This window comes from Tetranychus urticae, chromosome 1, assembly GCF_039701765.1.
Source record: "Tetranychus urticae isolate SD_2017Ah chromosome 1, NJAU_TeUrti_SD_1.0, whole genome shotgun sequence".
NCBI classification, from domain to species: Eukaryota; Metazoa; Arthropoda; class Arachnida; order Trombidiformes; family Tetranychidae; genus Tetranychus; species Tetranychus urticae.
The window spans coordinates 29,767,903-29,781,855 of NC_142958.1; the positions used below are offsets into that span (position 1 = coordinate 29,767,903).

Below are 13,953 nucleotides of genomic sequence, written 5' to 3' on the forward strand. Positions count from 1 at the left end.
AATTTTAAATAACAATCAATATCCAATGTTTATTACTAATGTGAATCCTTTATTAACAACTCTATTGACCTTAAAATCCCTCTCTTTGACATTGAAAATTCATTTAAACTCTAGTATCATTGAAATCGTTAATGATTTTTAGAATAGTGGCCTTAATCGTTTGTTGATTACAAATTATCATGAAAAACCTAGGCAATTGTCTTGAAATCTTGTTTGCCTATCTCCATGGTTTTCACTTTATTTTCAACTCTCTTCCATATAGTGTTGCAAAATATTGAAAAAAGTTATTTATCGATAGGAAAAATATTGTTTGAGTACTTATCGATACTTATTGATGATATTGTTATTGAAAAATATCGTTAAATATTGAAAAATATTGCAATATATTGTTATTTTCATAGAATTTAATATGAAAAAATAGGTAAGATTAGATTATTAGATTTCTATTGACTGAATTGCAGATTGAAAACTTAATCAGAGAACCAGGCAGTGAGCTTAGAAACATTAGTTTATTAACATTAACCTGTGCATTCTTCATTAATTATTGACTCGCTTCAGAAAAAAACATTTTATTGTAGCTGGACGTAAGATTTTTTGATAATATTAGTTATCGATAGTATTGTCGGACTTATCGATAAATATTGCTAGCTTTGTTATCGATATTATTTATTGTATCGATGATATTGTTGCAACACTACTTCCATACTCTCTCTTTAATATTGAAGGTTATTTTTTCATCTTTGCTTATAATTTGCTCATTTTTTATTTACATGTTTAGATCATCTTTTGGTTTTGTATTTACCAATTTAAATTTGTTCAACCGATTAACAATGCCATCTTTAATCAATTCATCAAGACACTCATCAGCATTACAACCTTCACAGGAATCGGTAGCTGCTACATCTATACACGCGGCTGGGATAACCGAAGTTCATAACGTTCCAATCAGTGTAATTATCCGGCCGATTCCTCCTGTTCTGGATGAAAACAAGGTTCAAAGTTTGATGAACACATTAAAGGTAATTACATAAACCATAGGTTAAAGAAGCAAATGACTGTTAACAGCCAGAATAAAGGTTACAAGAATCACCTAATCCATTACTGTTGGTGTCTGTGTTGTTACGCCTTCTCTTGACAATGTACATTACAATGTAATCGTTAGGCCTTCTGTTTATAAATTGTATGAATCTTTTTCTTTTGATTTAACAGGAAACTGAAGAGGATAAAGTGCCACCAATCGATGTACTTTGGATTAAAGGATCTGAAGGTGGCAATTATTTCTACAGTTTTGGTGGCTGCCATCGATTCGAGGCTCATTGCAGATTACATTCACCTACAATTAAATGTAAATTGGTTCCGTCAACCATCGACGATTTGCGTATTTACCTAGGATCTTCAACTCCAGACCTTAAATAATTCACCTCAAACTATGCATCGTTAATGTTGGACATTTTTATTTTTTTAGTGGACACAACAGTGCAATTGAATCAACTTACCTGTTAATTGCCGAATACAAGTTTATTTTTGAGAACCAGCTCATGTTAACGTTATTTTATTATTTTTTGTTTCTAAATTTCTCTAACTGTATTACATTGCTTTCTAGCAAATGATTTTGTTTGTTAATGTTAAATAATCCTCCAGACACAGAATAGTAAACATTGCCTTTTCGCGATTATTCAAAACAAATCAATTCTCAGGCTCATGATGAATTTTTGTTTTTTTCCAAGCTAGCCTAACCATTAGATTTATGGATAATCAATAACAGCATTGATTGAATGAATGTTCATTTTAAATAACTGAAAAGATTCATTGTTAATGAGAAAATAAAAGCAGGAGTGATTCACTGTTTAGCTTGAAAATATTCAATATGTTTCCACCTTATATTCAGAAATATTAAAAACTACGTTAATTACTCCAAACTAATTGTCTATTTCTAATGATTTTTTGTTTTCACGTAAGTAAAGTTCACTAGATACAATAACATGCTCAACAAATATACTTACGAGTACTCCAAAAGCACAAGCTCAACCAAATATTAAATAATGATAATGAACAGGTAATAAATATTGCATGTTTTTATTGAGTTATACTCATATGTTACTTTTGAAAGTTTTGAAGGTAAGAATGTCAAAATCAGATAGTTTTTATAATAATGCTGTTTATTTTATATTGTTTATGTACTACTTTGTTGCTTGATAAGAATAGTCTGCATCTCTTCAGAGTAAATTAATCGCCTCGAGTTTGTTGTACTCTAATGTTATGAGCTGTTTCCGTCTTCCATTTAGCTTTTAACAATATCACGATCATATCTTTAACATTACTATTGCATCTCATTTCAATATTCATTTAGACTAACAGTTAAAATGTAATCATAAAAACATTAGCCGTTCAAGCAGCCTAATGATTCTACTTCTTCCAAGATTATTTATTTTTCAAGATTTGAGGTCGACAAAATTTTCAGACTCAATGATGAAGTTGATTGAATTTGCTTCAATGTTACATATTTTATTTCAATATATATACCGTTATTATAATACAAACCGACCATTAGTGTAGATATTAAAAAAGTTGGTTTAATTTATATATTTTAAAATAAAATGTATTTTCTATGTAAAATTGATTGAAGGTTAAAATTCACTTTATGAAGTTTGCTGAGTTGGTTGTGTTCAAAAGTTGTGATTATGTTCAATTTATTTAATGTATGTTTATATCCAAGCTATGCTTAGTATTTTTAGTTAGGTGGCAATTTGATGATTGATTTGGAATGGGGAAATCTGTCGTTTCTTTGTTGCTATTACAGTCAATTTTATATGAAAGTAAACATGGTTCCATGAAATTCCAAATGCAATTTTGAACACTTTCTTGTAATAATCGTTTATTTGGACTGAACTCAATATTACTAACAAAATAATGTCCACTGACTTTGTGCATTGAAGGTTCAACTGCTAAATAAACTGGTCCTATCGCACCAGTTTCTAGGGAAACACCTCGAAATGCTTGTTGAAATCGATTGCTGAATCTAGTTGTCCACGATGATCCTTTACCAACTATGTCAGTTTTCACACAACCAGGATGGACAGAATTGATTGTTATGTTTGTATCCTTCAAGAGACTAGCCATTTTCAACACGAATCCATTCAGGGCAAATTTGGTCATGGCGTAGTTGAGAATAGCATCATAATCAGGTGAAGATGGAACAAAAAGATCGGTGTTGAAAGAAAATGGAATCAAATTGAATTCTGAAGAGATCATGATAACTCGAGCACCAAATGTTGATTTAGATAGTAAAGGAATCAAGTTATAAGTTAATAAACAAGGGGCTAAAAAATTCACTTGACATGTTTCTTCAAATCCATCGGCTGTTATTGTTTTATCCTTTGCCCCAAACATGCCAGCATTGTTTATTAAAATATCCAATGAATCCAGAGTCGAATACAAATGAGAGCAAGCATCATTGATAGACGTAAATGATTTTAGATCTAATTTCAAAGGAACCAAACGATCATCAGATCTTCCATTAGATATTTCTGAACAAGCTTTCAATGCTGCTTCTGTATTGCGGCATGCAAGGATCACTTTAGCACCACGTTTATATAAATCAGAAGCAATCTGTTTACCGATCCCTCTATTAGCACCAGTTACTAGTATTACTTTACCATCCAAACGAATCGATGGGTCAGTTTTTTTTCTTTTGAACCAGCAATAAATATCTTGGTAAAGAAAGATGAGAAACAAACAAGGAAAGCGAAAAATGTAAACAAGTCGTTCTTTTAAGGGCAACGACATTTTCACGGTGAGGTTTGATGGCGAGACATTAAAATGAAGCTTCAGTTGTGGATCAGTAAACTAATTTAAACAAAACAGCTGGGACAGTGTTACAATTATCTTAAATAAAGAAAAAGAAACCAAACGATTTGAACTAGACCAGCCAAAAGATATTGTCGATGAATGGAAACAATTTTAAGGATTGAAGACACAAGTTTACAGCGTTTTCAGATGATTATGTAAATCAACAGTAAGCACTAATAGTTAAGATGATGGACTTTCACTAAAATGACACATATTGTTTAGTTGGAAAATGGAATGGTGACAGTTGTACACAAATGTACAACGAAAGCACTTGATGTTTAAAAGAGAATAGCAAAAAATGAAACTCTTAATGGCAAAGAGTAAAGTAAGTTGTTTAATGGTCTCTTTGTTGTTCCTTCAACTGTTCAGGGAAATGAATAGATGATAATTTCATATGATCTAAAGATGATGGTTTTAATAATGGAAATGTAAAAGGTCATAAAAATGCGACGAAAACACAATTAGGAAGCAGACGCTATGTACAGGCACAGTGTGAAAGTACAGGCATAAAAAGGTTGGTTGAAGTGAAAGTGACTACCAAATGACTATCAAGTTCAAACTGCAAAGTTGCTTTATAAAATAGACTTAAGAAATTAATTTTTGTCTTAAGATGGCGTTTTCTGGATAAAAAAGGTTTGCTAATTGACAATTATGAGAAACAATTGTATGCCTGTAAATGGATAAATGGCTTAACTCGAAGGCACTTATTTAGAGATGAATTTCAACTCAAAAGTATCGCTACCAACATCGCTATCAACAAAATGACTCTTTAATAGACGTCCATAGATTACTTGCAAGAAGCATTTGAACAAACATGTTATTTCGTAAACCTTTTGACTCATACATAATGTTTCTTGAATATTTCAAGGTTTTCATCGGTGATTGAAAGGCTAATTGAGATGATTAAAAAAGTAAAGATAGTTTCACTGAAATGATTAACAGTTTCCACAAAAAAGCATAATAATGAGAATTAATTTCAGGGGAAATAATTGTTTTTTAAATTTCTGAACAGAGTCAGTTGATGAAGATGAGGTTTCCACATATTCATTATGGTAATCAACTTTGGTTTCTGGTTATTCTGGTTTCACTCAATAAAATCTGGTTAATTAGACAATTGACATTCACTTTTTATTTACTCATCGTTACTCAACCAAATTGGCCTTCAGTTCAAATCAAAACATCTTAGGAAACGTAAATTGTGAATAATAGGAAACCAGAAAAGTATTGGACGAGTTGGTTAATCAGTCACATTATCCTGATTAAGTAAAATTATTAAGTTTAGTAACAATTAAACATTTTGATTGGTATTGTTAGGTTGAGCTTAAACAATGTATTTCACGTTAATAATGTTCAGCAATTATAGTATTCAGTTAGTCTGTTAAATTGTTTCATACTGTTCACTTTTAACCTTATTCAATATTCAATAAATACACTTGTTTAATAACTCAGAATCGGTAATAATCAACTGGTTATGGGCTCAGCTACGAGAGCAGATTCTGGTTACGGCTCAACAAGCCTTATTGAAAGATTTGAAGGTAAAGATTTTTCTACTTGGAAGTTCAAAATGATGAATTACTTGAAACGAGATGGTCTTTGGGATGTTATTAGTGGAACCAATGAAACTGATAGTCCTTTTCAACAAAAGATATACAAGCGTCAAGACGAAAAAGCGCTTGGTTTGATATGTTGTTGTGTTGACTCAAAATATGTCGTTTTGATCAAAAAGGCTAAGACTGCAAAGGAAGTTTGGAAAATACTGGAATCAACTTTTGAACGACATGATTTGTCTAAAAAGCTTGCCGTAAAACAGAAGTTAGCTAATTTGCGGATAAAAACTGGACAGTCAATGATTGACTATATTACTGAGATGGAAAAGCTTTGGTCTGAATTGGCACATTGTGGTGATAATATTAGTGACAATGACAAAGTTATTGAGTTATTGAGTAAATTACCAAATGAGTACAAACATTTCGTCTCAGCAGTCAGGGTTATTCTCGATAAGATTCAATTTGATGATTTGGTAGCTCGGTTGTTACAAGAAGAGGAAACATTCAAGGGACAAACACATGTTGAAACAGCTCTTATTGTAAAAGGTAAAGGTAAACCAAAAGGTAAAAAATGGTTTACTTGTTATAGCTGTGGTGAAAAAGGTCATTTCAAACGTGATTGCCCTAAAATACAATCAAAAGATGGTTTTGGTAAGCCAAAAACAGTACCAAAAGATATTGATAAGCCATACGTAAAACAGAATAAGATTACTGAGGACAAAGCATTGACACTTGTTAGTGATTTTAATAGCAACGGTAAATGGTTCATTGATTCTGGAGCGACGAATCACATGTGTTTTCGTCGTAATTGGTTCAAAAACTTTGAAGAAATCACTGACAAACGAGTCAAACAGGGCGATCTTACTAATCTTGATGTTAAAGGTATTGGTGAAATTGATATTCTATCGAGTTTTGGCGTGCAATTTACATTGAAAAACGTATATTACGTCCCTAAACTGCATCTAAATCTCATGTCAGTGGGTCAAGCAGAAGACTCAGGAGCTGAAATGCACATAAAGAATGGAAAATGTAAAATTTATCTTAATGATGAATGCATTGCTCAAGGTGAAAGAGAAGGTAGACTTTACCTATTACAATGTGAAGTTTACAATGAAAATGATGCAGTATTAATGGTTGATCATGAAGACAAAAAGGAAGATATTAACCTTTGGCATCTTCGTTATGGGCATATTAATTATGATAACTTGAACTCAATGGTCAGAAACAGTTCAATTGATGGTATTAACTTGAAGGGTGAAAAGTCATCAATATGTAAAGGTTGCTTGAAAGGTAAAATGGTAAAAAGTAGCAAAAAGGCAAGATCACATGTCAAGACTGAATCTGTTTTAGATCTGATTCATTCTGATATTTGTGGACCAATACGAACTAAGTCATTTACTGGTTTACGTTACTTTGTAACATTTATCGATGATTGGTCGAACTGGGTAAAAGTTATTCCAATCAAGGAACGGGATAAAGTATTTGAACAATATCAGGAATACGAAGCAGAAGTTACTAACTTATTTGGTAAATCAATTAAAATATTGCGCACTGATAATGCTAAAGAGTATTTATCAACAGAATTTGTGAATTATTTGAAAAATAAAGGCACAAAACATGAAACATCTATTGCTTACCTTCATGAGCAAAATGGAGTGGCAGAAAGGATGAATCGTACACTGAGAGAAATGGCTTGTTCAATGCTGCACCAAGCTGAATTACCATTAACCTATTGGGCCGAAGCTATTGTAACTGCTGGATATATTCGCAATCGTTGTTCATCAAAAGTGATTTACAATCTAACTCCATTTGAAAGATGGAAAGGAAGGAAACCAAATGTTCAACACTTCAGAGTTTTCGGTTCAAAAGCTTTTGCACTATTACCTCAAGAGAAGAGGTCGAAGATTGAATCTAAGGTATTGGAAGCAATCTTCACGGGTTATTGTGCCAACAAAAAGGCTTATCGTTTAATCAATCCAGTTAACAAAAAGGTAATTTATTCAAGGGACGTTAAGTTTGATGAATTGGCTATATTGAATAAACAAAATGAATCGATTGTCAATGAAATTACATTGATTGACGATGTAACTGAAACAGACCAAAACATTGAGACAGAAGATGATGATCATGTTTGTTTAACCGTCAATAATGAACCTGAATCATATGATGAAGCAATTTCATGTTATGATGCAAATGAATGGTTGAAAGCTATTCATGAAGAGTATCAATCATTACTTAATGCCAACACTTGGATATTAGTAAAGCGACCAAGCGATTGTAATGTTGTTAAAAACCGATGGGTTTTTAAGATCAAAGACAATTTTGATGGTAAAAGGTTCAAAGCAAGACTAGTTGCAAAAGGATTTACACAAGAGAAGGGAAAAGATTACACTGATACTTTTGCTCCGGTAGCAAAGTTCACTACTTTGCGTTTTCTCATTTCCTTGAGTGTTGAGAATGGTTATTATGTCAATCAATTAGATGTAAAAACAGCATATCTCAATGGTAAACTATCGGAAACGATATATATGGAACAACCAGAGGGTTTTGTCAATGATACTAACTTAGTGTGTAAGCTTCAGCGAAGTCTTTATGGTCTTAAACAGTCAGGTCGAGCTTGGAATCTTTTATTTAACGATTTTATGGTAAAGATTGGTTTCATAAGGTTGATGTCTGACAATTGTTTGTATTACAAAGGTGAAGGAGATAAGCAAATGTATTGTCTAATTTACGTTGATGATTTATTGTTATTCGGTAAATCGATTGAACGCATGAAATTTGTGAAAAAGCAAATGTGTGAACAATTCGAAATGAAAGATATTGGTATAATTAAGTCATTTCTAGGAATTGAGTTCAAATTTTCTGATGATAACACGATAATTCAACTAAGTCAATCAAATTACATTGAAAATATTTTGCACCGATATAACATGTACGAATGTAAGCCATGTACGTTATTTAAAAGGGACCATCAATTACCGTTTAACAATGAGTAAAAATCAAAATAATTGTGTTTTAGTTGGTTATTCAGACGCCGACTTTGCATCGTCATCAATTGATAGACGCAGCATAAGTGGTTCGGCGATATTTTCTTATGGTAATCTAATTTCATGGAATAGCAAGAAGCAAACAACAGTTTCTCTGTCTACAGCGGAAGCTGAATATGTAGCCTTAGTTAACTGTGCAAAAGAAGTTATTTGGTTACGGCAATTGATTCATGAATTAGGAATATCACTATCAGAACCAACAACTATTCATGAAGATAATCAATCCGCAATTGCTTTAAGCAAAGATCCAGTATCTCAGTCAAGGTCAAAACACATTGACATTAAATATCATTTCATACGAGAGAAGGTAAAAGATCAAATCATCAAAGTACAGTATCTATCAACAAGAGACATGATAGCGGACATCATGACCAAAGCCTTACCAAAGGATCAGTTTCAAATTCTGCGGTCCAAGCTATTCATCAATGATAATGTGGTCTGAGTGGGAGAGTTGGTTAATCAGTCACATTATCCTGATTAAGTAAAATTATTAAGTTTAGTAACAATTAAACATTTTGATTGGTATTGTTAGGTTGAGCTTAAACAATGTATTTCACGTTAATAATGTTCAGCAATTATAGTATTCAGTTAGTCTGTTAAATTGTTTCATACTGTTCACTTTTAACCTTATTCAATATTCAATAAATACACTTGTTTAATAACTCAGAATCGGTAATAATCAACTGGACGAAACATTGTTTTACAGTAAGAAAATAATCAAAAAATGATTCAAAATAAAGTTCACTTAATATTGGGATTCAAGTAATCGAAGGGTAATCAACCTTGGTTCACCAAAAAGACATGATTTTTACCTTGAAAACATTTTATTGAAATCAAATTGACAGCCATTTTACAGATGAATTTTGATTAATCTCAATCCAGAAACTTATCAAAATTGAACAATCGAAACAATAAGATTATTCTCAATGAAAATGAAAACTTCATCTCCATCATTTCAATCAATTTTAATCCCTTTTGATTGAATCAGTTCATTTGATGCTGAAACTATAAAAGATCGTAAGATCAACTCAGATATTAAACTAATTTTCAACGATTAAATGTCAATGAATAAACCGAATGGACTGAACATTTGCCAGAGAATCAGAAGGATTCATAAAGAGATTGTCCGTTCTGATTAGCAATCCATGGGAAAACATGCAACGAAACAAATTCTGAAAACGTATTCTAATTGAGTGAGGAGACGAGACCAGATTATTCACGTTGATAGCGTTAATTGACTTTTATTTATGTTGAAATTTTTCATTTGGTTCAGTCAAGAAGTTAGATTCAATGTATTGGCAAACGCAAGTGTTTGATGCGTTCAGAACTTGAGAAATAATTGTTCTTTTTTCGTTGCTCATGTTCAGAGATATTCATCAAAATAGTGTTTGGCTCTAAAGATAAATTGAATTAGAAAATTTGACTAATTAATCAATCAAAGATTTAATCAGTGCAGAATCATTGAAGACTGACATTCAATGATCTGCTAAACATGATATCGATTTGATTAATTTTCTCACTCTTGCACTCGCCATATCTGATCAATCAACACCCGATGTAGATATGTTTAATTGAGAAACCCATTTTTATTAATTATATAATGATGTGTCATATATTGCCGTAAATGATGGTCAAAGGTTTTAGGCACTTAATTATCTGAAATTCATAAATCAATTTATCTTTTGAACAAAACACTATTTTGATGAATATCTATGAAAACATATTGAAACAGATAAACAAATAGGGTTCTGTAGATGATTAAAGATAATTTGAGCACTTAAAAATGATTATGGAAATGCACATCTTCCATTGCAAGCGATATTGACTTGAAAAAAAATGAAACCTTGTGACAAAGGGACAAAGGTAAAAATAATACCATTAAGAGTGTCTAATTAAATTAACAAATCAAATGTATATAAAGTTGACGGTTTGCTAAAGGAAAACATATTCTGATTTGATTTATCAGCAATAACAAGTGAAATATTTCAATTCTGTGAACAGTTTAACAATTGAAAACCATTCAAAATGTTGATTTTTATGTTAACCGTCACTTTGTTTGCTAATGTTTTCCTTGTTTCATCCCATTCCGAAAGATCCATTGAAATAGCCAATCATGATGCTACAGTGATCGACTGTGCTCGATACAAGAGAGAAGCCAATCAACATAAATGTGTCATCACTCCATTCACAACTGAAGGTCCATACTTTTTACCCGATGACTATGAACGCTCAGACATTACTGATGGCTATACTGGAGTCAACTTGAATTTAACTCTTCTATTAACCAATGCTAAGGATTGTTCACCTTTATCCAACTATTATGTTCATATTTGGAACGCTAATGCTTTGGGTCACTATTCAGGTGTACAAGAGTTTAACTTTTTTGATCATCCAACCTTCCGTCCAAAACCAATTAACAATTTAAGGTTTCTTAGAGGTTACCAGATAACCAATGAAGAAGGTTTAGTAAACTTTAATACAATCATTCCTGGTTGGTACTTTGGTCGTTGTCTGCATATTCATGTTGAAATTTATGACAAAAATACCACAGATGGACATGCAATCAGTTACATTGGACAGCTTTACTTTAACCGAGAGATGCCTGCAGCATTGAGACTGATCGATCCTTATTCACAAAATAACAATGAATTGACATTGAATGAACAAGATGTTATCTACCCCTTGTCTAGAGGATCTGACACAACATTAGAGTTGATTCCAGAAGGCAATGGTTTCCGTGCATCTTATGTTTTGTCAATTGATCCAACTGTTAAAATTGAAAATACTTACGAACAATTTTTATATGATGACGCTTTCAAAGCACTTAATCGTACATCTACTGAACATTAATTGATGTTCTCAATACTAATACTGAAAAACAAAATAAAGCACGAAATAAATATCTAAATAATATTTAAAACATATTTAATTATCAATTTTCTTACTCTATTTGGTTTGCTACCTTCACCATTATTGGAACCATTCGCATCAGTAAAACTTATTGTGACGTAAAAAATGGTTTATTGATGGATTGCAAGTATATGTAAAACTGTGTCTTTCAAGTGAAGTGTAAAGAGTTAGGTGAAAAAATATGGAACCACAGCGATACAAAATAACCAAAGTTTCAAATTTTAACCCAATTTTGCAAAATTATCCATCAGAGAAACTTTTTAACCAAACAAATGGAATCAACTTTTTCGCTCTAAAACCAACAATGAATCAACTCTCAACAAGAATGGGAATTTTGCAAGTTTGCTTGAATAATGACTTTTTGCATCCCAAAATGATTATTAAAGCCACAAGAGCCAAATATTTCAAATTTAGTATTTCTTATCATGACGATAATTTTAAATCGTTAATTTGTGTCTATTACAAGTCGATTGATTGTGTCCTAGTCAGGCAAAAGAAAATTCATAACCAGTCATTGCGCCGAAATGATGACTGAACGCAAAAGTTATAAACGAAATTATACGACAAAATGATGACCATGTTTCGACTACAGCAATAAATATTGAAACATATTCACGAAAAATATTACGAGAATTAATTTGGTTTTGGATTGATATTTCTAATGAAATTTAATCTGAATTTCGGATCACTTATTTAAAGTACAGTTCATTTTACTTTGCCCATTTTGCCTTCTTTTTCCTCTAATTGGACTCTTATTTTAATAACAATGTTGTGCTATGTAAAAACATATTTATATTAACAGTATATTTTATTATCATATAATGATGTCTGCTTATTAATTCCTGTATATAACGGTCAAGAGGCTCATATGCAATACTAGCAACGTTGAGTGATTAGCCTAAATTTATCAATTCAATTCATCTCTAGAACAAAGGACAATTTAGAAGATTATCTTTGAAAAACATTTAACTCTAATTGAAACAATACAAAATCACACAATAGGATTATGTAGATGATTAACGATAAATCGATAAAATTGAGTACTTGAAAGTAGTCAAAATGATTACGAAATGAATATCTTTAGCTGAATGCGACATCGAAAAAACAAAACCTTGTGACAAAGTGACAAAGGTGACAAAAGGGACAATAATGGCACACAAATCGGACAATAATACCTTTAAGAGTGAACTAGCACTACGAACTAGAGCTGCAGATCAATGTATATAAAGCTGACGGTTTTTTAAAGCAAAACATATTCCAATTTGATTTATCAGCAATAACAAGTGAATTATTTCATTTCTGTGAACCATCTAAACCCTTGAAACCATTAAAAATGTTGATTTTTATGTTAACTGTGACTTTGTTTGCTAATGTTGTCCTTGTTTCATCCCATTCCGAAAGATCCATTGAAATATTGAATCATGATGCTACAGTGATCGACTGTGCTCGATACAAGAGAGAAGCCAATCAACATAAATGTGTCATCACTCCATTCACAACTGAAGGCCCATACTTTTTACCCGATGACTATGAACGCTCAGACATTACTGATGGCTATACTGGAGTCAACTTGAATCTAACTCTTCTATTAACCAATGCTAAGGATTGTTCACCTTTATCCAACTATTATGTTCATATTTGGAACGCTAATGCCATGGGTCACTATTCAGGGGTAAAAGAGTTTAACTTTTTTGATCATCCAACCTTCCGTCCAAAACCAATCAACAATTTAAGGTTTCTTAGAGGTTACCAAATAACCAATGAAGATGGTTTAGTAAACTTCAATACAATCATTCCTGGTTGGTACTTTGGTCGTTGTATTCATATTCATGTTGAAATTTATGACAAAAATACCACAGACGGACATGCAGTCAGTTACATTGGACAGCTTTACTTTAACCGAGAGATGCCTGCAGCATTGAAACTGATCGATCCTTATTCACAAAATAACAATGAATTGACATTAAATGATCAAGATATTGTCTTCGCCTTGTCTAGAGGATCCGACACAATATTAGAGTTGATTCCAGAAGGTAATGGTTACAGTGCATCTTATGTTTTGTCAATTGATCCAACTGTTAAAGTTGAAAATAGCGTCCTTCCATTCGAAGATCCACGAAATGTTTCATTTATTGAGCATTGATTGATATTCTCCATCCAAATACTCTAAAACAAAATAAAGCATGAAATAAATTAAACTTAAATCGCAATTGATTTGATCGGTCGAATAGTCTCTAAGCTTAATGGACAAAACTTACAAATCTTAGCTTGCAAATAAAGATATTCACAAATCAAACATCTTTCAATAGTTTATTAATCACATTTTTTCGTATCTCTTTAGCAAAAATTGCATTCATTATAATTTGTATAATTTTTTGGAATTGTTTTCGGAGATGTTTCGTTTTATCATAGCAAAAGTAAGCATTACCTTTCGCTTTCATCAATTTTTAGCTAAAATCGTTCTTTAAATACATTGTACTTTTTGCTGGATCAATTTTAAAACTACATAATAATAACTGATTTCAGCAAATTGAAAATAAATTTAGCTAAGCGAAAAAAAACAGAGAAAACAAACATTTGGTGAGAACAATTTGATTAAA

General features: G+C 31.7%; 4 protein-coding genes across 4 annotated transcripts; 3 read left to right on the forward strand and 1 right to left on the reverse strand.

Moving 5' to 3' along the window:
• Positions 1-711: 711 nt before the first annotated feature.
• Positions 712-1,686, forward strand: Srx (sulfiredoxin). The gene is made up of 2 exons (XM_015929158.2): positions 712-1,019; positions 1,210-1,686. The coding sequence occupies exons 1-2, from the start codon at positions 771-773 to the stop codon at positions 1,414-1,416; spliced, it is 456 nt and encodes a 151-aa protein (XP_015784644.2). The 5' UTR covers positions 712-770; the 3' UTR covers positions 1,417-1,686.
• An 865-nt stretch (positions 1,687-2,551) lies between these two features.
• Positions 2,552-4,737, reverse strand: LOC107362111 (uncharacterized). Its single transcript, XM_089268998.1, has one exon. The coding sequence runs from the start codon at positions 3,784-3,786 to the stop codon at positions 2,695-2,697; it is 1,092 nt and encodes a 363-aa protein (XP_089125124.1). The 5' UTR covers positions 3,787-4,737; the 3' UTR covers positions 2,552-2,694.
• Positions 4,738-10,397: 5,660 nt separating this feature from the next.
• On the forward strand, positions 10,398-13,548 carry LOC112538835 (uncharacterized). Its single transcript, XM_089266391.1, has one exon. It carries the CDS (start codon positions 10,469-10,471, stop codon positions 11,291-11,293), a length of 825 nt encoding a protein of 274 aa, XP_089122517.1. The 5' UTR covers positions 10,398-10,468; the 3' UTR covers positions 11,294-13,548.
• On the forward strand, positions 12,616-13,548 carry LOC107361519 (uncharacterized). Its single transcript, XM_015928358.3, has one exon. The coding sequence runs from the start codon at positions 12,687-12,689 to the stop codon at positions 13,494-13,496; it is 810 nt and encodes a 269-aa protein (XP_015783844.1). The 5' UTR covers positions 12,616-12,686; the 3' UTR covers positions 13,497-13,548.
• Positions 13,549-13,953: the final 405 nt, after the last annotated feature.